Raw genomic sequence first — 22,227 nt, 5'->3', positions numbered from 1 at the left:
CATATCTGATGACGCATTATTTATTGGCTGCATTTCTCAAAGTTGTTTGTGTGCCATGCTGTTCCAGACCACAGCAAACGCTACCCAGCTTGCAAAGATTGTAATAAATCCATTAATAAAAGACAGCCTGCTGTTTCCTTTAACTTGGACACACACACCTACCTTTGGCCATTCTGAGCCAGTCATTTCCAGAAGTTATTTCATCCTGTGAGAAGCCTCCATTTTACTAAGGATTTCCTATGTTGCAAAAATGTGTAGAATAAAAATTAAAACACACCATTTTTGTCAACGAAGATTTGCGTCAGCTTTTGATAGCAGGTTAATATAAACACTTGATTGTAATTACATAATTTACATGTGAATAATGCTGTACAATAGACTGTATTTATATTATTCACATGTGAATTATGCTGTTTAATAGACTGTATTTATATTATTCACATGTGAATAATGATGTATAATAGACTGTATTTATATTATTCACATGTGAATTATGATGTATAATAGCCTGTATTTATATTATTCACATGTGAATTATGCTGTATAATAGACTGTACTTATATTATTGACATGTGAATAATGATGGATAATAGTCTGTATTGAATTATTCACGTGACTAATGATGTATAATAACCTGTATTTATATTATTCACATGTGAATTATGCTGTATAATAGCCTGTATTTATATTATTCACATGTGAATTATGCTGTATAATAGACTGTACTTATATTATTGACATGCGAATAAGACTGTACAATAGACTGTATTTATATAATTTACATGTGAATTATGCTGTATAATAGACAGTATTTATATTATTCACATGTGAATAATGATGGATAATAGTCTGTATTGAATTATTCACATGTGAATAATGATGTATAATAGCCTGTATTTATATTATTCACGTGACTAATGATGTATAATAACCTGTATTTATATGATTCACATGTGAATTATGCTGTATAATAGACTGTATTTATATTATTCACATTTGAATAATGCTGTATAATACACTGTATTTATATTGTTCACATGTGAATAATGTTGTATAATGGACTGTATTTAAATTATTCAGATGTGAATAATGATGTATAATAGCCTGTATTCATATTATTCACATGTGAATAACGCTGTATAATAGACTGTATTTATATTATTCACATGTGAATAATGATGTATAATAGCCTGTATTTATATTATTCACATGTGAATTATGCTGTATAATGGACTGTATTTATATTATTCAAATGGGGATTATGCTATATAATAGCATGTATTAATATTGTTCACCAGTGAATATTGCTGTATAATAGACTGTATTCATATTATTCACATGTGAATAATGCTATATAATAGCCTGTATTTATATTATTCACATGTGAATAACGCTGTATAATAGACTGTATTTATATTATTCACATGTGAATAATGATTTATAATAGCCTGTATTTATATTATTCACATGTGAATAAGGCTGTATAATGAACTAAATTTATATTATTCACATGTGAATTATGCTGTATAATGGACTGTATTTATATTATTCAAATGGGGATTATTCTATATAATAGCATGTATTAATATTGTTCACCAGTGAATATTGCTGTATAGTAGACTGTATTTACATTATTGACATGTGAATAATGCTGTTTAATAGACTGTATTTATATTATTCACATTTGAATAATGCTGTTTAATAGACTGTATTTATATTATTCACATGTGAATAATGATGTATAATAGCCTGTATTTATATTATTCACATGTGAATAATGATGTATAATAGCCTGTATTTATATTATTCACATGTGAATAAAGCTGTATAATAGACTGTATTTAAATTTTTCGCATGTAAAAAATTACCTAAAGGTTTATTGTTTATTTTGAACCAACTGTGGTGCTGAATTTCTACTGTAAACCTTTTTTAAAAAAGGGGACACCACACACATGGACTTGTTCAGCTGATTGTTTTATTTTTCATTAGCATTTGACACCAGATGCAACCTATTGTTTTCGCTTTGCTAGAAGATGATGACTTGTGAACCGTGAAAATTATCAAATGAAAACAAAAAAAAAAAAAAAACTCCTTACAAGCAGTTTATGCATTTAACGTATAACTGGGAGGGGGAGGTCGCTCTAGTTTCCGCAGCATAACATCTTATAATAGTTTGGAGTCTCCTCTATGTACATAAATACAGCTGAATCCCACTTTCACAGCCAGTGGAAACATACTGTGGTTTTGTTTTTTTGTTTTTTCCAAAATGTGTTATCACATATTTTTCTTAAAGAATGACATATATATACTGTACAACCATTCCCGCTGCCTGCTGCCAGGGGCTGGCCAACACATACTTGCTTAAAACTACACCAGAGTTTACACTGTAAGTCCAACTTATAGCTCTAAGTTTCTTCTTCTCTCTTATCAAATAAAGTTAATACGCAGCAAAAGGCCCCGTAGAAGTCTACATTATTCAAATACATGAACAAATAATAATAGAACATGAAAAAAATATTGCACTTAAATTCAGGACAGCGTTGGACCTGTTTGGTGGTTTAAGAGCTGAGTGCTTGAGGAGGTCGTCTGAAGAAGCATCCAGCAAGTGACTTTTTCTTGTTTTTGCGCTTTTGCTGTTTTTCGTGTATTGCTCAGTATAAGAAGTACGGAGTGCAAGGAGAAAAACCGAAGCCCGGAATCCGTCACGTCCTGAGAATGCCTCCCCTTTATGTTTCTTTAAAGAACATTTTTTTTTTGGCTGTGTGCACAATTGAAGTCTTTAAATAAGTCCATCCGTGCGCATTCTTCGTCCGTCCTTGTCAGAAGTCTCGATGGAAACGCAGCTACAATGTCGTCCGTGCCACAGGAAACGAGGATTTTTTTTTTTTTGTCGTACCGACAACAGTTCACGCGAGTGGTTTCATTTCTGAGTAGAAAATAAAGACAAACAGTACCGGACTGTTCATTGTCTCCAGTACAACTGGACAAAAAAAAATAAACAAACAAACAAAACAAAAAAGACAGTGATCAGACAAGCATCCAGCCTTCAATTAGTTTTGTTTTTTTGTGGTTTTTGCAGTTCGCTCAAGGAAAATACAATCCTTCGCCGCGTCCTCTCACAACAAAAACAAAGACAAAACGAGAAACCCGGGGCAACATTCCCCGGGTGATGTTTTTTGTTTTTTTTTGCCTCTTATGACGAAGAGGACGTCGAAGTGGAGCTGGCCTTTTTTTGGTTGATCAAGTCCAGGTAGAGTTCCGAGCGCAGGAAGCGAGGGTACGAGTCCTTCTCCATCAGCCCGAATATCCGCCTCTGGGCCAGGTCGAAGCAGGAGCGCGTCACATTCTGCAGGTTGTCCTTGGTGTGGTCCCGGGTGTAGGAATCCAGGTTCACCTAGGGAGGCACAGAAGAAGCGGAAAAAAAGGTTAAGGAAGGTGGAAAGAGGCGTGCTTGTCAACACTCCAGTTTTTCCAGGAAAATTTACATTTTGACATGTTTTTGCTGCACTTCCCTTTTTGGTCATTTTTCTATATTTTCCTTGAATTTTCCAGAAATGTTCTCCCATATTCAAATGCAAATGTTAACATGTATGAGAGAGTAAGAGGTCCTGTAAATATTCCCAGTCATTTGTACCCAAAAAATGTTTCAGATTCTCAAAAACTGCCGTAAAAATAGTCAAAACTGTTTTAACCAGTAAAATAGCTATGTAGCTATAACATGAGGAATAAAATTTGTAAAAACTATAGATATATGACTATATTGTGGGAAATAAAGAGGCACAAATATAATGAACATTTTCAAAGAGTTTGTCAGTATTTTTGCTTATTTGTGCCAAAAAAAACAACAAAAATGTCACAGCTTCTCAAAAACTGCTGTAAAAATAGTACAAACTATTATAACTGGTAATATAACTATGTAACTATAAAATGAGGAATAAAAGGGGCACAAAAAAAAATAAGCTTGCACTTTTTCAACGACTTCCAGGCAGTATATTACTTAAAAACAAACAAAAAATGTATTTGCTGTAAAAATAGTAAAAACTATAGTTATAGGACTATATTGTGGGAAATAAGGAGGCACAGATATAAGGAAAATCAAGGTGGATGCACATTTTCAAGAGTTTCTGTCAGTATTTGGGCTTACTTGTGCCAAAACAAAAACAAAATAAAAAAAAATGTCTTGGCAGTAAAAATAGTAAAAACTATATCTGTAGGACTATATTGTGGGAAATAAAGAGGCACAAATATAAGACAAGTGGTAGGAAATGGATGGAAATATAAATAAAATCAAGTTGGATGCACATTTTCAAAGATTTTGTCGGTATGTTTGCTTATTTGTACAAAGAAAAAACTAACAAATGTCACAGCTTCTCAAAAACTGCTGTAAAAATAGTAAAAACTATTATTATCCCTAATATAGCTATGTAACTATAATATGGGGAATAAAAGGGACACACAAGTAATAAGCTTGCACTTTTTCAATGACTTCCAGGCACTATCCTTACTTAAAAACAAACACAAAATGTATTCGCTGTAAAAATAGTAAAAACTATAGTTATAGGACTATATTGTGGGAAATAAAGAGGCACAGATATAAGCAAAATGAAGGTGGATGCACATTTTCAGGAGTTTCTGTCAGTATTTGGGCTTACTTGTGCCAAAAAAAAAAAAAAAAAAAAAAATGTCTTGGCAGTAAAAATAGTAAAAACTATATCTATAGGACTATATTGTGAGAAATAAAGAGGCACATATATAAGACAAGTGGTAGGAAATGGATGGAAATATAAATAAAATCAAGTTGGATGCACATTTTCAAAGATTTTGTCAGTATGTTTGCTTATTTGTACAAAGAAAAAACTAACAAATGTCACGGCTTCTCAAAAAACTGCTGTAAAAATAGTAAAAACTGTTATCACCCCTAATATAGCTATGTAACTATAATATGAGGAATAAAAGGGACACACACGTAATAAGCTTGCACTTTTTCAATGACTTCCAGGCACTATCCTTACTTAAAAACAAACACAAAATGTATTCGCTGTAAAAATAGTAAAAACTATAGTTATAGGACTATATTGTGGGAAATAAAGAGGCACAGATATAAGCAAAATGAAGGTGGATGCACATTTTCAGGAGTTTCTGTCAGTATTTGGGCTTACTTGTGCCAAAAAAAAACAACAAAAAATGTCTTCGCTGTAAAAATAGTAAAAACTATATTTATAGGACTATATTGGGTGAAATAAAAAGGCACAAATATAAGCAAAATCAAGGTGGATGCACATTTTCAAAGAGTTTCTGTATGTATTTTTGCTTATTTGTGCCAACAAAAAACTAACAAAAATGTCACAGCATCTCAAAAAACTGCTGTAAAAAGTAGTAAAAACTATTATAAGCAGTAATACAGTAACTATAACATTAGGAATAAAAGGGGCACACAAGTAATAAGATTACACATTTTCAACGACTTCCTGTCAGTATCTTTAACTTATTTGTGCCAAAAAAAAACTACAAAAAATGTCTTGGCTTTAAAAATAGTAAAAACTATAGTTATGTGATTATATTGTGGGAAATAAAGAGACACAGAAATTAGAAAAAAATCAAGGTGGATGCCCATTTTCAAAGTTTGTCAGTATTTTTGCTTATTTGTGGCAAAAAACGCCCACAAAAAATGTATTAGCTGTATAAAAAAAAAGTAAAAAACTATAATTAAAGTATTATCAAATAAAGAGGCACAAATATAGGATAAGTAATAGAAAATGGATGGATGGATGGATGGATGGATGGATGGATGGAAATATAAGCAAAATCAAGGTGGGTGCACTTTTTCAACGACTTCCTAGCAGTATTTTTGCTTATTTGTGCCAAAAAAAAAACAAAAAAAAATGTCTTGCTGTAAAAATAGTAAAAACTATAGTTATAGGACTATATTGTGGGAAATAAAAAGGCATAAATATAAGACAAGCAATAGAAAATGGAAGGATAGATGGAGATATAAGCAAAATCAAGGTGGATGCACATTTTCAACCACTTCCTGGCAGTATTTTTGCTTATTTGTGCCAAAAAAAAAAAAAAAATGTCTTAGCTGTAAAAATAGTAAAAACTATAGTTATAGGACTATATCGTGGGAAATAAAAAGACACGAGTACAAGCGAAATCAGGGTGGATACCCGTTCTCAAAGAGTTTGTCGTTATTTTTGCTTATTTGTGCCAAAAAAAACCTTACAAAAATGTCACAGCTTCTCAAAAACTGCTGTAAAAATAGTACAAACTATTATAACAAGAAACTATAGTGGTGTAACTATAACATGAGGATTAAAAGGGGCACAAAAGTAATAAGATTGGATTTTGTTCAACGACTTCCTGTCAGTATCCTTTACTTATTTGTGCCAAATATATATATAAAAAAAAATGTCTTGGCTGTAAAAATAGTAAAAACTATAGTTAAAGGATTATATTGTGGGAAATAAAGAGACACAGAAATGAGCAAAATCAAGATGGATGCCAATTTTCCAAGAGTTTGTCAGTATTTTTGCTTACCGGTATTTGTGCCAAAAAAAAGAACAAAAAATGTATTAGCTGTAAAAAAAAAAAAGTAAAAACTATAGTTAAAGGACTATATATCGTGGGAAATAAAAAGGCACAAATAAAGGACAAGCAATAGAAAAAGGATGGATGGATGGATGGATGGAGATATAAGCAAAATCAAGGTGGATGCACTTTTTCAACGACTTCCTGTCAGTATTTTTGCTTATTTGTGCCAAAAATAACAACAACAAAATTGTCTTGGCTGTAAAAGTAGTAAAAACTATAGTTATAGGACTATCGTGGGAAATAAAGAGGCACAAATAAAAGCAAAATCAAGGTGGATGCACATTTTCAAAGAGTTTCTGTCAGTTATTTTGCTTATTTGTGCCAAAAAATGTCCCAGCTTCTCAAAAACTGCTGTAAAAATAGCAAAAACTGTAGATGTGTAACTATAGCATTGGAAAATGAGCATTGGCAAAACCAAGGCGGATGCATGTTTTCAAAGGCTTCCTCCTAGCAGGCACAAGACATCGAAACAACGTTGAGAACTTGTTGAATTAGGTCCTGATGTCGAGCAACTCAAACATATCAAATTACAAATTTTGAGAATTTTTTTTTTATTTTTTACAAATACAACTACGGTATTCTTCAATGCTTTTAAAGGACATGTATGTATAATCAACGTTGTATCAATGTCTTATGCCTGCTGGGCTGTCAGTATCCATTACTTTTGTTTCCCAAACATACAAAAAAAATGTCTTAGCTTCTAAAAAACTGCTGTAAAAATAGTAAAGACTTTAGTTACAGGACTATAACATGGGAAATAAAGAGGTACACATGTAAACAAAATCAAAATGGATTCACATTCAAAGAGTTTATGTCAGTATTTTTACTTTTTTGTGCCAAAAAACAACACAAATGTCTCAGCTTCTCAAAAACTGCTGTATTTTTTTTTTTTTTTTTTTTTAAGTACAGCTATAGGAAACAAAAGGGGCAACAAATGAGAAAGATTGCCAAATCAAGGCCGGTGCTTGTTTTCATTGTCCTTTACCTTTTTGTGCCAAAAACACAACAACAACAAATATCTCAGCTTCTCAAAAACTTCTGTGAAAACAGTAAAAACTAAAGGTATTTAGAAAATGGGAGAAAAGGGGCACACAAGTAAGGAAGATTGCACTTTTTCAACGAGTTCCTCTCAGTATCGTTCAGGTATTGGTGCCAAAAATCAAGGTGGATGCAGGTTTTCAGAGCAAATATTTTCTCTGTTTTGACAATTCAGGACTGATCAGTCTTGTTTGAATGTTACAAACAGGATTGAGGAACTGAACTTGGAAATTGCTCATTTCAGTCATATTTTTAAAAATATGTATTTCGTTTAATCTGTGTATGTGAAGTGAAGTTAAGTGAATTATATTTATATAGCGCTTTTCTCAAGTGACTCAAAGCGCTTTACATAGTGAAACCCAATATCTAAGTTACATTTAAAACCAGTGTGGGTGGCACTGGGAGCAGGTGGGTAAAGTGTCTTGCCCAAGGACACAACGGCAGTGACTAGGATGGTGCAAGCGAGGATCGAACCTGCAACCCTCAAGTTGCTGGCACGGCCGCTCTACCAACCGAGCCATACCGCCCCATGAGTCATGCGCTATGTCATATATCAGCAACCAAGAGGAGTGTTTGTAACCTCTCTTGGAAGTGTTTTATTACCATTTTTATACCAAATAATACATTGCTAGAGTTGGTTTAATTTGAGAATCGATTTCAAATCGGAAACGAATCCAACCATGAGTTGTTGTACAGTCGGGAAAGGGATTTTTATGGTCCCATTGCTTGGTAGATCTCGCGTTTGTTTGATTGATTGATTGAGAAGTTTATTGACATCTCAAAGCCTGATAAGGAGTAGGGTGGGTTAATTTATTTGCAATGCAGTTTGCTGAAAATGATGGAAAGTGCCACTCTACATAGCAACTGACTTTGTGGATAAAGTTGGAATTGCCACAATACACACTTCAAGACATGGGTGTCAAACATACGGTCAGAGGGCCCGCTAACAGGTTTTATCCAGCCCAAGGGATGAGTTTGCTAAGTATAAAAATTAACCTGAATTTTTTTTTAATGAAAGAAACAGCTGTTCTAAATGTGTCCACTGGATGTCGCAATAACAATTCGTTGTATCTTTGTACTGCATATGTACAAAATAAACCACGTTAGTACATCAGACGAGGAAAATGATCAAACTACATAAATAGCATTTTTATTTTGATTTTGATATAAATATGTTTTGATCTTGATAGACACCAAGGAGTTGACTGATGAACATTATCACATAATTTATTCAGAAAATATAAATAACGGCAACATGTACGTGTAAAAAAAAAACTAACAACATTATGATTTGTACATTTCTATTTTTAAACAAAGAAAAACAATCTGAAGTTGTCTTTATTTTTAAGTTATCGTGCCGTGATTTGAACAGTCCGGCCCACCTGGGAGTTTTTTTTTTTTTTCCACGTGGCCCCCCGATATAAAATTAGTTTGACACCCTTGCTTTAAGATATTCAACACTCTACTACCATCCAGCAGCTAAAGTGGGTACTGCACGGCCTAAAGTTGTCATGTTTCATGTGTCAGGTAAAACGCTGTAGTAGGAAGGGATCCCTAAAAACAATTAAGTACATTAAGTACATTCCATGGAGTATTTGCTTATTATTATTATTATTATTATTATTATTGTTATTGTTATTATTATTAGTTAATGTTCTGCCCTAAAAAGGGTCAATGATTAGCAGTAAAATTCACATATTATTATAATATTGATAAAAAATTGTCAGCTCCCCAACAGCTGCTTTTAAAATATTATTGTATAAAAAAATAAAAAATAAAAATATATATTGAAATTAGAAGTTCAGTTCCAATGGAAAATTTAATCAACAGAAGGATTGCATGAGTAAAGATAATGGTGGGATCAAAAATGGCTTTTCTGTGGAATTTTTTGGTGACTTTTATGTAGCAACACAGCCAAAATGCCTTGAAAATAGAAATATTGAGTGGCCATAATCTCCTGAGAGATATTAACACGTTCTTACCTCTTTACAAGACTGTATCGCGATGTATTCCGCAAAGATCTTCTTGGCTTTGGAGCCCATCTTGGACTGCGACTTGATCTTCTTGTACTCCTCACACGCCAGCCAAAATTCCAGATTCTCCTCGCTGAACTCGGTGCGCAGGAAAGCTCTGAAGGCTGCCAGACCATCTGAAGGAGAGCAGGGAGACGGCGACGATGAGGAGGACGAGGAGGATAAACAAGAGCCAGAGTTGACTGTGGGCGCCATGGCAACGCTCCTTGGAGTTTGAGCGCTCAAAAATAGCTGTCGTTTTGAGTCATGCGCTTGGAAGAAAGCGAGGCTTCGGAAGATTAAACACGGTTTCTTCTGGGAGTTTTTTTTTTTTTTGCAGCACACACTCAAAATCTCATGAGCAAAAAATGGATTTTAATGTTTCGGTCCCACGTATTTGTGGATATCCTCTGAAAAATGTGGTTATGTAAAAAGAACGGTATAGTAATGGTTAAGTAGGACAGTGGTCCTCAACCTTTAGTGATGTAACCCCTGTGAACATTTTTTTAATCCAAGTCTTCCCTAATCAGAGCAAAGCATTTTTGGTGGAAAAAAAGAGATAAAGAAGTAAAATACAGCACTATGTCATCAGTCTCTGATTTATTAAATTGTATAAAATATTGCTCATTTGTAGTGGTCTTTCTTGAACTATTTGGGAAAAAAAGATAGAAAAATAATAAAAACCTGTTGAAAAATAAACAAGTGATCCAATTATAAATAAAGATTTCCACACATAGAAGTAATCGGTTGGTCGTGAGTTCAAATCCCGGCCGAGTCATACCAAAGAATATAAAAATGGGACCCATTACCTCCCTGCTTGGCACTCAGCATTAAGGGTTGGAATTGGGGGTTAAATCACCATAAATGATTCCCGGGCGCGGCCACCGCTGCTGCTCACTGCTCCCCTCACCTCCCAGGGGGTGAACAAGGGTGATGGGTCAAATGCAGAGAAAAATTTTGCCACATCTAGTATGTGTGTGACAATCATTGGTAAATAATAACTAATCAACAACTTAAAGTCCCCTCTTTGGGAATTGTAATAGAGATCCATCTGGATTCATGAACTTAATTCTAAACATTTCTTCACAAAAAAAATATATCTTTAACATCAATATTTATGGAACATGTCCACAAAAAATCTAGCTGTCAACACTGAATATTGCCTTGTTGCATTTTTTTTCACAGTTTATGAACTTACATTCATATTTGGTTGAAGTATTATACAATAAATATATTTATAAAGGATTTTTGAATTGCTGCTATTCTTGGAATATTTGTAAAAAATCTCACGTACCCCTTGGCATACCTTCAAGTACCCCCAGGGGTACGCGTACCCCCATTTGTGAACCACTGAGGTAAGAAACTGAAGTGAAAACTGGGGACTGTTTAAAGATCAGAGATTAAAAAATTGCTGTAAAAAAATAATAATGGATCAAATATTCCACTAAGCACATCACTTTTGAAAAATATATTTGTATTTAGTTTTTTCTATAGAAAAAAAAAAAGTCATACAAATACTGGAAGATTTCATATGGTGAAAGAGAGAAAAAAAAAAAAAGTCTGTGTTTTAGCAGAATTTAATGAAAGGACCAAATTCAGGACCTCAGCTGAAAATATTGTTGATAAATTCCCCTTAAAAATAATGCATCAACATCAGCGCTATTAGCAATTATTGACTCCATCTACAATAACATAATCCAAAATATTTCCCTTTTTCATTTGCAGTCCGCAGCTCCAGCTTTGTTGCATATTGTCGAAATAAAAAACAAGTAAGAAAAAAAAGAGCAAAAACACGTAATGTTATGAGAAAAGCAGAACAATCGATACCAATAATAATAATAATAATAATAAGTCGGTTTTTAGCATATTATTTTGCATACAAAATTACTATCATAATGACCATTTGGTGGAAGTAGTTTGGACAGCTGTGTATGTAGCATATAAAATAGTATTAAATAGTGCATTAATATTACAATGTTTATGCTATTGAATCACGGCTTAAAAACAACAATATAGTCATGAGAACTTAATAGATTTTTCTTATTTTGTTGAGCACAGAAAGGAAAAAAAACAAATGCGTGACACATTGCTAGAAATTCCCCGAGTGGCCAGGTCCCCACTTTGCAAAATCCGTGTGTTAAGTGTTTAAAGATGCTTTGAGGGTCCACATGTGAATCATACCAAAAAAAAAAGCCTTTTGGATAATAACAGAGCAGCTTTTAAACCTAATGACTGCAGGGGGGGAAGGAGAATTGCAGGAAGCGGAGGCCGCCCACACCTCCAGTCTGCACCTTTCCGTTCCCATGAATCAAGCGCTGATAAGCCAGCCGCTGCGGGAGAAGGAATTTACAGGAGGGAACCTGCTCAGTGGTTAGAGCATGGGTGTCAAACTCCGGCCCGCGGGCCAAAAGTGGCCCGCCGAGTAATTTTTTTGGGCCCTTGAGGCAATATCAAATTAACATTAAGTACCGCTGTAACACTGCCTTCACAGCTAATACTCATACTTGCCAACCCTTCTGATTTTCAGTGCCCCTCCCGAAAATCCCTCGGAGCAACCATTCTCCTGAATCTCTCCCGATTTCCACCCGGACAACAATATTAGGGGCGTGCCTTAAAGGCACTGCTCTTAGCGTCCTCTACAGCCTGTCATCACGTCAGTTTTTCCTCCATACAAACAGCGCGGCGGCCCAGTCACATAATATATGCGACTTCTGCACACACACGAGTGAATGCAAGGCATACTTGGTCGACAGCCATACAGGTCACACTGAGGGTGGCCGTATAAACAACTTTAACACTGTTACAAATATGCACCACACAAACAAGAATGACAAACACATTTCGGAAGAACATCCGCACTGTAACGCAACAGAAAAAATACCCAGAAACCCTTGCATCACTAACTCTTCCGGGACGCTACAATATACAGTACACCCTACCCCCGCTGCCACCAAATTATTATTCATATTTGAAACTCGATTTTGCATGTCATACAAAGTTATATAAGCCTTGCTTGTTCAATATTCAATGCAAAACTTGTTTAGGTTATTATTAAAAGGTTCATTTGTTCAACCTTGGCCCGCGACTTTGTTTAGTTTTACATTTTGGCCCACTCTGTTTTTGAGTTTGACACCCCTAGGTTAGAGTGTCCACCCTGAGATCGCTCGGTTGTGAGTTCAAACCCCCCGGCCAGAGTCACACCAAAGACTATAAAAATGGAACCAAGCATCAATGGTTGGAATTGGGGGTAAAATCATGAAAATGTTGCCACCGCTGCTGCTCACTGCTCCCCTCACCTCCCAGAGGATGAGGGGAACACAGTGAAAGAATGGTAGCAATGGTAATATATACAAATAAATACTCATATATAATTACTAACTGTATGTTTTCCAGCCGGTGCAAAGAGATGAAGAGAAGAGACTTACACTTGTGTCCCAGCAGCTTGTCCAGTGAATCCCCCCACTTGAGTGCCTCCTCCGGGGTGGGCCTGCAGATGAAAGCAGAGCGGTTCTTCAGTAAGCCCATCTCTGCCAGGTTTCTCATGGTGTGACCCATAAAGAGCAGGAGGAATGTCTTTCTAGCGGCTACGAGGCGTCTGCTTCAGGCCTGTGAGTGGTGGGGCTGTGCGGCTGCAGCATCCATTTAGTCTCTGCCTGACTCAGCCGAGGGAGGGGGGGGCAGATTTTAACCTATGAATGGAGGGAGGGGCTTAGCGCGGCCAATGGCGTTTTGTTTTGGTTTGGAGGCCCCTCCTCCTTCACTGGGGTGTCGGCGAAAGCCCCGCCCCCTTTCTCTACCCATGCCCTTGCATTCTCTCTGCACCGAGCCTTATCTGGCACCTTATCCGTGTACTTATTTGTTCAAATTTCACAAGCACGTGCTTGCCGGGTCCTCTAAAAGTGTGTGCTACATTTTGTGAGGATTTAGTCAAATTTTCTGTTGGCCCGAGTGTTTGAATGTGAGTGTGAATGTTGCCTGTCTATGTGTGTCGGCACCTGTGATGAGGTGGCGACTTGTCCAGGGTGTACGCCGCCTTCCACCCGATTGTAGCTGAGATAGGCACCAGCGCCCCCAAAGAGAATAAGCGGTAGATAATGGATGGATTTGTAAACCAATCCAATGAATGGGGTCAACCATATAGTGGAGTAATAACAGTGCCACCATGTGGTGTATTGATCCAACTAATAATAGCACAAGCAACACAGTATGGGGACGTTTTCATCCCTTTAAAGAGGTGGGCATAGCATTCAAAATATCAACAATATCGATATCGATGTGGGTATTGGTATCGAAACAATACTAGCCTGATGGGTTGAGACATTTGTTGCATTTTCAAAATTTCAAGACAAATTACTGGATTTTTAAATGCAATAGCGTGTAAACATGACATCTTTCGCTATCTTTGGTGCTCAGTCAGGCACACTATGCTAATTTTAAGATGTCAATGAGTTATTGTCAGGGATCCTCAAACTACGGCCGGCGGGCCAGATCCGTCTCGCCGGCGTCCAAAATCCGGCCCGCGGGAAGTCCCAAGTTCAAATATTTGAATTTGAATTTTATTTGTGTATTTAAAATTTTTTGAAATCTGTCTTTTCTAATCAATTGTATACTCCTTGTTACTCTCGGTGTCTCCTAGCCGCCCAGGCAAATCATATTAAAAATACATTTTCCTGTGACATCATATATATATATATATATATATATATATATATATATATATATATATATATATATATAAACAAGGTTATTGTGGTTTTTCTGTTATACATTGCTCAATACCGGGGTAGAACGGAACATACGTTAGGTCAGTAAAAAACACAGAAGCTATTTCATCCCTACAAGCCTGTTTTGCAGATTTCCCTGCTTTTCAGGGGATTTTATTATATATTTTATTATAAAACCCCATATTTCGCAGGTTACCCTGCTCTTCAGAGGATTTTATTATATATGCATCTATTTTCTACCGCTTATCCCTTTCGGGGTTGCGGGGGGTGCTGGAGCCTATGTTATTACAAAATTCCCTGAAGAGCAGGGAAACCTGCGAAACAGGCTTATAGAAATGAAATAGCCTCTGTGATATTTCCTGACCTAACGTGTGTGTGTGTATGTATATACATATATATATATATATATATGTCCCACGATTCGATTCAATATCGATTCTTGGAGTCGCGATTCGATTATATATCGATTTTTTGGATTCAACGCGATTCTCGATCCAAAAACGATATTTTTCTGATTCAAAACGATTCTGTATTCATTCAATACATAGGATTTCAGCAGGATCTACCCCAGTCTGCTGAACATGCCAGCAGAGTAGTAGATTTTTTTCAAAAAAGCTTTTATAATTGTAAAGGACAATGTTTTATCAATTGATTGCAAGAATGTAAATTTGTTTGAACTATTAAACAAACCAAAAATATGACTTATTTTATCTTTGTGAAAACATTGGACACAGTGTGTTGTCAAGCTTATGAGATGTGATGCAAGTTTAAGCCACTGTGACACTTTTGTTCTTTTTTTTATTTTTTATAAATGTCTAATGATAATGTCAATGAGGGATTTTTAATCACTGCTATGCTGAAATTATAACTAATATTGAAACTGTTGTTGATAATTTAAATTTTTTTTCACTACTTTTGGTTTGTTCTGTGTTGTGTTTGTGTCTTCTCTCAATTGCTCTGTTTATTACAGTTCGGAGTGTTGCTGGGTCAGGTTTGGTTTTGGAATTGGATTGCATTGTTATGGTATTGCTGTGTATTGGTTTGTTGGATAAAAAAAATACAAATAAAAATGAGAATTGATTCTGAATCGCACTACGTGAGAATCGCGATTCGTACTCGAATCGATTTTTTCCCTATATATATATATATATATATATATATATATATATACAGCCCGGCCCCCGGCTAAATTTTTTTAACACAATGCGGCCCCCGAGTCAAAAAGTTTGGGGACCCCTGGTTATTGTCATTGAGCTAAGATATATGATTAATAACTTTTTTTTTATTATATTGAATTCATGTCACTTTAAGATGCAACTTTTAAATCAAATTGGAATAATAAGATATTGAGACTTATTTGGTGGATTTAAAACTTCCTTCTCTATGAATGTCAACTTGTTGGTAGGTTGATATGAAATTGTAAATGGGTATTGGGCGGGTAGATTTTTAAATGACTTGTATTGTACTGTATTTTGCATATTATATGATGATGTTTATTTTAACTGCAAGTCCCTATCCAGAAGCCCTACACTTCTAGGGTTTCTCTTTTTCACAAAACAAACTCTAATATTGACAAAAGAAACAATAATGTGATATAAAATGATGTCTGTAAACAAATGAATTAATTTGGTCTTTGATTTGTGGGGATCTCATCTCATATTCAGACCCAGGATCACAATTTATCCAAGTCCTTGGATAAAACTGCTCTCAAGTTGGGAGCCTAAATAGAAAAGAGGCTGACATTTTTTCGACAGGAAGTGGCCACTTACTTGACTGACTTCATGGTTTTGTCCAACTTTCCGGCTGGGTTGCTTCCCGGCGATTCGTTCCTCCGCCGCAGGAAAGCCAAGCGGTTCTTCATGTCTTTGGCCCTGGGAGAAGAAAGAGAGGAGAATCAGAAGCGAGTCCTGCGTCCTCCGTGAGGACGACGCGAGCGCGATTCCCATCCAAGCCCCACGCATGCCAGAAAAGATGAAAAAAAATAAATAAATGTATGAGTACATTCTTGTCTTCTTGCGCAGGAATGATGAGACGGGGTGTATGATCCCACCCCACCCGCCCCCCCAAAAAGGCGGATGCCACTGGCTGCTAGCGTCTCATATCGGACAAAACAAGTTTCCGGTGTAGATGTGCCCCTGGCAAGTTCCTCGGCAGGGACTGACAAACGACTCCAGGAAGAAGGAGAGAGACTCAGTCCTCGCTCGCCTTGTTGCATCACGCCGTTCTCGGAGCCCGCAGGGGACGCTGATAGGGGGCTGACCCCTGCAGGGCCGAGGCCAGTGAGCCCCCCTGACTTCTAAGGCTACATCCCCTAAAGTCCCCTTGACCACCCGCACCATGCACCCCCTATTTTTAACCGCTCCCCGCCTCACACGCACACACATTAGAGCGAGCCAACCTCATCGCAAGGTAGCACTCGTTCCCCAAAGGGCCTCCCTCTGACGGAAATGTGCACATTCTCCTAATCCCACGGTGCATGTCCTGGCTTTTCCCGACCTGAAGCCCACATGCGGCATAATTGGGATGTGACCTCACTCAACACCCATTTCCTGAGTCCCTGCTTTTGATTTCCACTGTGAGTTGGCTCGCCTGCTTATAGTGCCAGGCGTCCGCCGGGTTAGTCTCGGCGGCCTGAAGGCTAGAATCCCCAACCTACGCGCCCGCAATGCTATTAGCCCAAATGCTAACGGCGTGTTGGTGTGGAAAAGGGCAATGAATTACAGCCTGACGCACAAGTGTACAAAAAGCCCTGTTGTCTCATGTGAGGTTTTTTTTTTTTCCAACCGGGGCAGGACAAGAACGGGCTTGTGCATGGTATGACTCTTCCGAGCAAGCAAGCAATCTTGCTTTTCCACTGCACAGTACCATGGCGGCGCTTGGTTTTCCATATCGCATTGAATGCATCAGTAAGGACAAGACGCTAATAAACAACAACGGCGGAGCAAGGATGTCCTTTATTTATTTTTTTCGGCTGAAAACAACACATTTGCACAGGAGTTGTTGGTGCATGTGCCTCACAATGCGAAGATCCTGAGTAGTCCTGAGTTCAATGTGGAGTTTGCATCAATCAATCAATGTTTATTTATATAGCCCTAAATCACAAGCGTCTCAAATGGCTGCACAAACCACAACGACATCCTCGGTAGGGCCCACATAAGGGCAAAGAAAAACTCACCCCAGTGGGGCGCCGGTGACAGTGACTATGAGAAACCTTGGAGAGGACCGCATATGTGAGCACCCCCACGCCTCCTAGGGCAGTGGTCCCCAACCACCGGGCCGCAGAATAATATATATATATATATTTTTTTTTAAATAAAAAAATATATTTTTTTTAATAAAAATATATTTTTATTTTTTTATTAAATCAACACAAAAAACAAAATATACACTTACAATTAGGGCACCAACCACAAAAACCTCCCTTTTTCATGACAAAGAAAAAAAAAGAAAAAATATTCCCCCCCCAACCCCCGGGCCGCGGGACATATTATTAAGCATTGACCGGTCCGCGGATACAAAGAGGTTGGGGACCACTGCCCCAGGGGGCCGAGTGCAGTGGATGTCGAGCGGATCTGACATGTGAGAGTCCAATCCATAGTGGATCTAACATAACGGTGAGAGTCCAGTCCAAAGTGGATCCAATACAGTAGCGAGAGTCATGCATGATCTCCCCGTGACTGCGTGGCACCTGCAAAGGCATGCACCTGGGGATAGGTTGATTGGCAACACTAAATTGGCCCTAGTGTGTGAATGTGAGTGTGAATGTTGTCCGTCTATCAATCAATCAATCAATGTTTATTTATATAGCCCTAAATCACCAGTGTCTCAAAGGGCTGCACAAACTACAACACAAACCACAACGACATCCTCGGTTGAGCCCACATAAGAGCAAGGAAAATCTGTATTGGCCCTGTGATGAGATGGCGACTTGTCCAGGGTGTAACCCGCCTTCCGCCCGAATGCAGCTGAGTTAGGTTCCAGCACCCCCCGCTACCCCGAAAGGGACAAGCGGTAGAAAATGGATGGATGGAACAACACATTTTGCTGGACGATAGGTTGATTGGCAACACTAAATTGGCCCTAATGTGTGAATGTTGTCTGTCTATCTGTGTTGGCCCTGTGATGAGGTGGCAACTTATCCAGGGTGTACACCGCCTTCCACCCGAATGCAGCTGAGAAAGGCTCCAGCACCCCCCGCAACCCTGAAAGTGACAAGCGGTAGGAAATGGATGGATGGAACAACAAATTTTGCTGGACGATGGGTTGATTGGCAACACTAAATTGGCCCTAATGTGTGAATGTTGTCTGTCTATGTGTGTTGGCCCTGTGATGAGGTGGCGACTTGTCCAGGGTGGACCCCGCCTTCCGCCCGAATGCAGCTAAAAAAGGCTCCAGCGCACCCCGAAACCCCAAAAGGGACACGCGGTAGAAAATGGATGGATGGATGGATGTATTGTTCAGGGTTCATACACCTTTTCCATGGCCAAATTCAAGCACTTTTAAGGACTTTCAAGATCAATTTTCCAGTACCTTTCAAAAAGACAAAAAGCAATGTGAATGAATCCATATGCTGCAAAAACTGAAATCTAAGTAAGATTAAATACCGTATTTCCTTGAATTGCTGCAGGGCATATAGTATGTGCCTGCCTTGAATTACTGCCGGGTCAAACTCGCTTCCCAAAATAATTAGTGCATGCTTAGTTCAAAATAGTGACGTCACGAGTGACACTTCCCCTGTCATCATTTTCAAAATGGAGTAGGCTGATGTCAATACCGGTAATTTGAAATCGCATAAAGGGAAGAAGATTAAGAGCTTTTCAGTAGGATTTAAGGTCCAAGCTTACATCACACTCAAATTTTTACTGCATGCCTTTGGTAAGTGCTGGAGTAAGAAGAGGTGTTAAAATAATTAGCACATTCTTACTTTTACTGCATGCCTTTGGTAAACGCAGGAGTGAGAAGAGGTTTTAAATTAATTAGCGCCCCAGCGGCAATTCAAGGAAATACGGTATCTCAAATAAGGGTGAGATTTGCTTATTTTCTGTCTGATAAGATAATTCTTCTCACTAAACAGATTTTATGTTGGAGTGTTTTTACTTGTTTTAAGTGGTTTGGTCCTAAATGATCTCAGTAAGATATTACAGCTTGTTGCTGAGATGTGATGACCTATATTGAGTAAAACATGCTTGAAACTAAAATATCAACTGTTGCAAAGCTGTGTCATCCACACTCACAAGTATAAAACTGATTTTTCAAAGTAATAATTTCTTATTTCAAGCATGAACAAAAAAAAAAAATCATGACTTTGACACAATTGTGTCTCTTAATTAAAACAGATGACAACCAAATGGACTTTGTGGTTTTATTTTCAATGAAACGAGAAAATACGTACTCATATAGACAGTACAGTACAGTCGGCACTGTAAAGTCAACGGACAGTTAATATTTAAAAATGTAACATGTGACATTTTAAACAATTTTAAACAGAAATAGTTCATGCACATTTAGGTAAATTATTCAAAATTACAATAAAACATTTTTGGGCTGGGGGCCGGGCTGTATATATATATATATATATATATATATATATATATATATACAGCCCGGGTTTTGTATATATATATATATATATATATATATATATATATCCATTGTATATATATTTTTTTATATATATATATATATATATATATATATATATATATATATATATATATATATATATATATATATATATATATATATATATATATATATATATATATATTATATATATTATATATTATATATATATATTATTGTATATATATAATCCATTGTGGATTGAACTTTCACAGTATCATGTTAGACCCGCTCGACATCCATTGCTTTCCTCCTCTCTAAGGTTCTCATAGTCATCATTGTCACCGACGTCCCACTGGGTCATTATTGTCACCAATGTCCCACTGGGTGTGAGTTTTCCTACCGAGGATGTCGTGGTGGTTTGTGCAGCCCTTTGAGACACTAGTGATTTAGGGCTATATAAGTAAACATTGATTGATTGATTGATATATATATATATATATATATATGTGTGTGTGTGTGTGTGTGTGTGTGTTTGTGTGTGGGGAAATTCACAAGACTACTTAATCTCTACAGAACTGCTTCATGGCGATTGAGGGAACCCCTCAATCGTGAAAAGGTGAACTAATAAGCTACCATGGTGAGAAAGCAAACAGGAAATAGGGAGGTCAAACTACAAAATGTGATACAGGAAGGAATCAAAACTACAAAAATGGAACGATCCGAGCAGCGGATTGCAACAAGTATTCCTTTCAAATGCAATTGTCAGTTTTGGGGGGTTTGGTGTTGCGTCTTCCTGTCTTACGCTCCTATTTCTGTACCACTTTTTGTTTTAGTTATGAGATTTGTTCCCCACACCTGCTCTTGACTCACCTGCCTCTCATCATTAATCGTTCGTTGTCCATTGTGACTATTGCTTATGGCAGTGTTTTTCAACCACTGTGCCGGTAAGAAAAGTTGCTTTTGCATAATATTGCAAAACAAAATGCCGGATAATTTGTCTTACCTTATACACACACCATAATAATACCCGTATGTTGAAGCACAGTACAATCCATCAAGCACTACGGCTTCATAGCTTGCCAAAGTCGTACTTAAACATTTTGATACATTTTTGAGCGCTGTGTGTAATTTTATATACTTTCAATGGATCATTTAAAAATGTTGGTATTGTTTACTTGAGTCATACTGCAGTCTACACCAGTGTTTTCAACCTTTGTTGAGCCAAGGCACATTTTTTGCAATGAAAAAATCCGGAAGCACACCACCAGCAGAAATCATTAAAAAATGAAAACTCAGTTGACAGTAAAAAGTCGTTGGATATGAATTTAAAGCATACCCAAGCATGCATCAATATAGCTCTTGTCTCAAAGTAGGTGTAGTGTCACCGCCTGTCACATCACGCCGTGACTTATTTTGAGTTTTTTGGTGTTTTCTTGTGTGTACTGTTTTAGTTTGTCTTGCGCTCCTATTTTGGTGGCTTTTTCTCTTTTTTTGGAGTTTTCCTGTAGCAGTTTCAAGTCTTCCTTTGAGCGATATTTCCCGCATCTACTTTGTTTTAGTAATCAAGACTATTTTGGTTGTTTTTATCCTTCTTAGGTGGGGACATTGTTGATTGTCATGTCCTGTTCGGATGTAAATTACGGACACCGTCTTTGCTCCACAGTAAGTCTTTGCTGTCGTCCAGCATTCTGTTTTTGTTTACTTTGTAGCCAGTTCAGTTTTAGTTTTGTTTTGGATAGCCTTCCCTAACTTTCATTGCCTTTTCTTAAGGGCACTCACCTTTTGTTTATTTTTAGTTTAAGCATTAGACACCTTTTTACCTGCACGCTGCCTCCCGTTGTTTCCTAAATCTACAAAGCAATTAGCTACCGGCTGCCACCTACTGATATGGAGGAGCATTACACGGTTACTCTGCCGAGCTCTAGACAGCACCGACTCTTAACAACAACACTTTTTTTTTTCTTTTGTAAAGTAAATTTGTACAGCAGATATGGGCATCTACAATATGTTTTACCTGAGAAGATGGACAGGACAAAAAACAAACAAAACAAAAAAAAAATGCAAAAAGAAAACCCCAACAAAAACACATCATTTGCAGACTCTAATTACTGGTCTGCAAAAAATCGTTTTACCCCAAATAAGTGAAATTAGATCATCTCCCACGGCACACCAGTCTGTATCTCACGAAAATACTGACATAAACAACTAATTTTATCGCTTTTAACAGATAGGAAATGTTTATTAGTGCTTGAAAAATCGATGGCCAAGGTTTAACCCCGGAACGGACCATTCTTATT

General features: G+C 37.0%; 1 protein-coding gene across 13 annotated transcripts in view; it reads right to left on the bottom strand.

Annotated features, from left to right (window-relative positions):
* Nucleotides 1-1,955: 1,955 nt before the first annotated feature.
* The window catches only part of rgs3a (regulator of G protein signaling 3a), a 354,609-nt gene continuing 334,337 nt past the window's right edge, over nt 1,956-22,227 (bottom strand). For 11 of the 13 annotated variants that reach the window (XM_061876388.1, XM_061876386.1, XM_061876385.1 and 8 more), the window contains 4 exons: nt 16,135-16,236; nt 13,067-13,128; nt 9,612-9,778; nt 1,956-3,394 (listed from right to left, as the gene is read on the bottom strand). In XM_061876388.1, the coding sequence (XP_061732372.1) occupies nt 3,194-3,394; nt 9,612-9,778; nt 13,067-13,128; nt 16,135-16,236 (532 nt within the window). In that variant the 3' untranslated portion in view covers nt 1,956-3,193. Of the gene's footprint in view, nt 3,395-9,611; nt 9,779-13,066; nt 13,129-16,134; nt 16,237-16,366; nt 16,412-22,227 lie in introns of those variants that run through there. The other 2 variants (XM_061876396.1, XM_061876387.1) reach the window with 2 other exon arrangements.

This window comes from Nerophis ophidion, linkage group LG17 (genome assembly GCF_033978795.1).
Source record: "Nerophis ophidion isolate RoL-2023_Sa linkage group LG17, RoL_Noph_v1.0, whole genome shotgun sequence".
NCBI lineage: Eukaryota > Metazoa > Chordata > Actinopteri > Syngnathiformes > Syngnathidae > Nerophis > Nerophis ophidion.
This window is presented reverse-complemented; position numbering and strand designations above follow the sequence as displayed.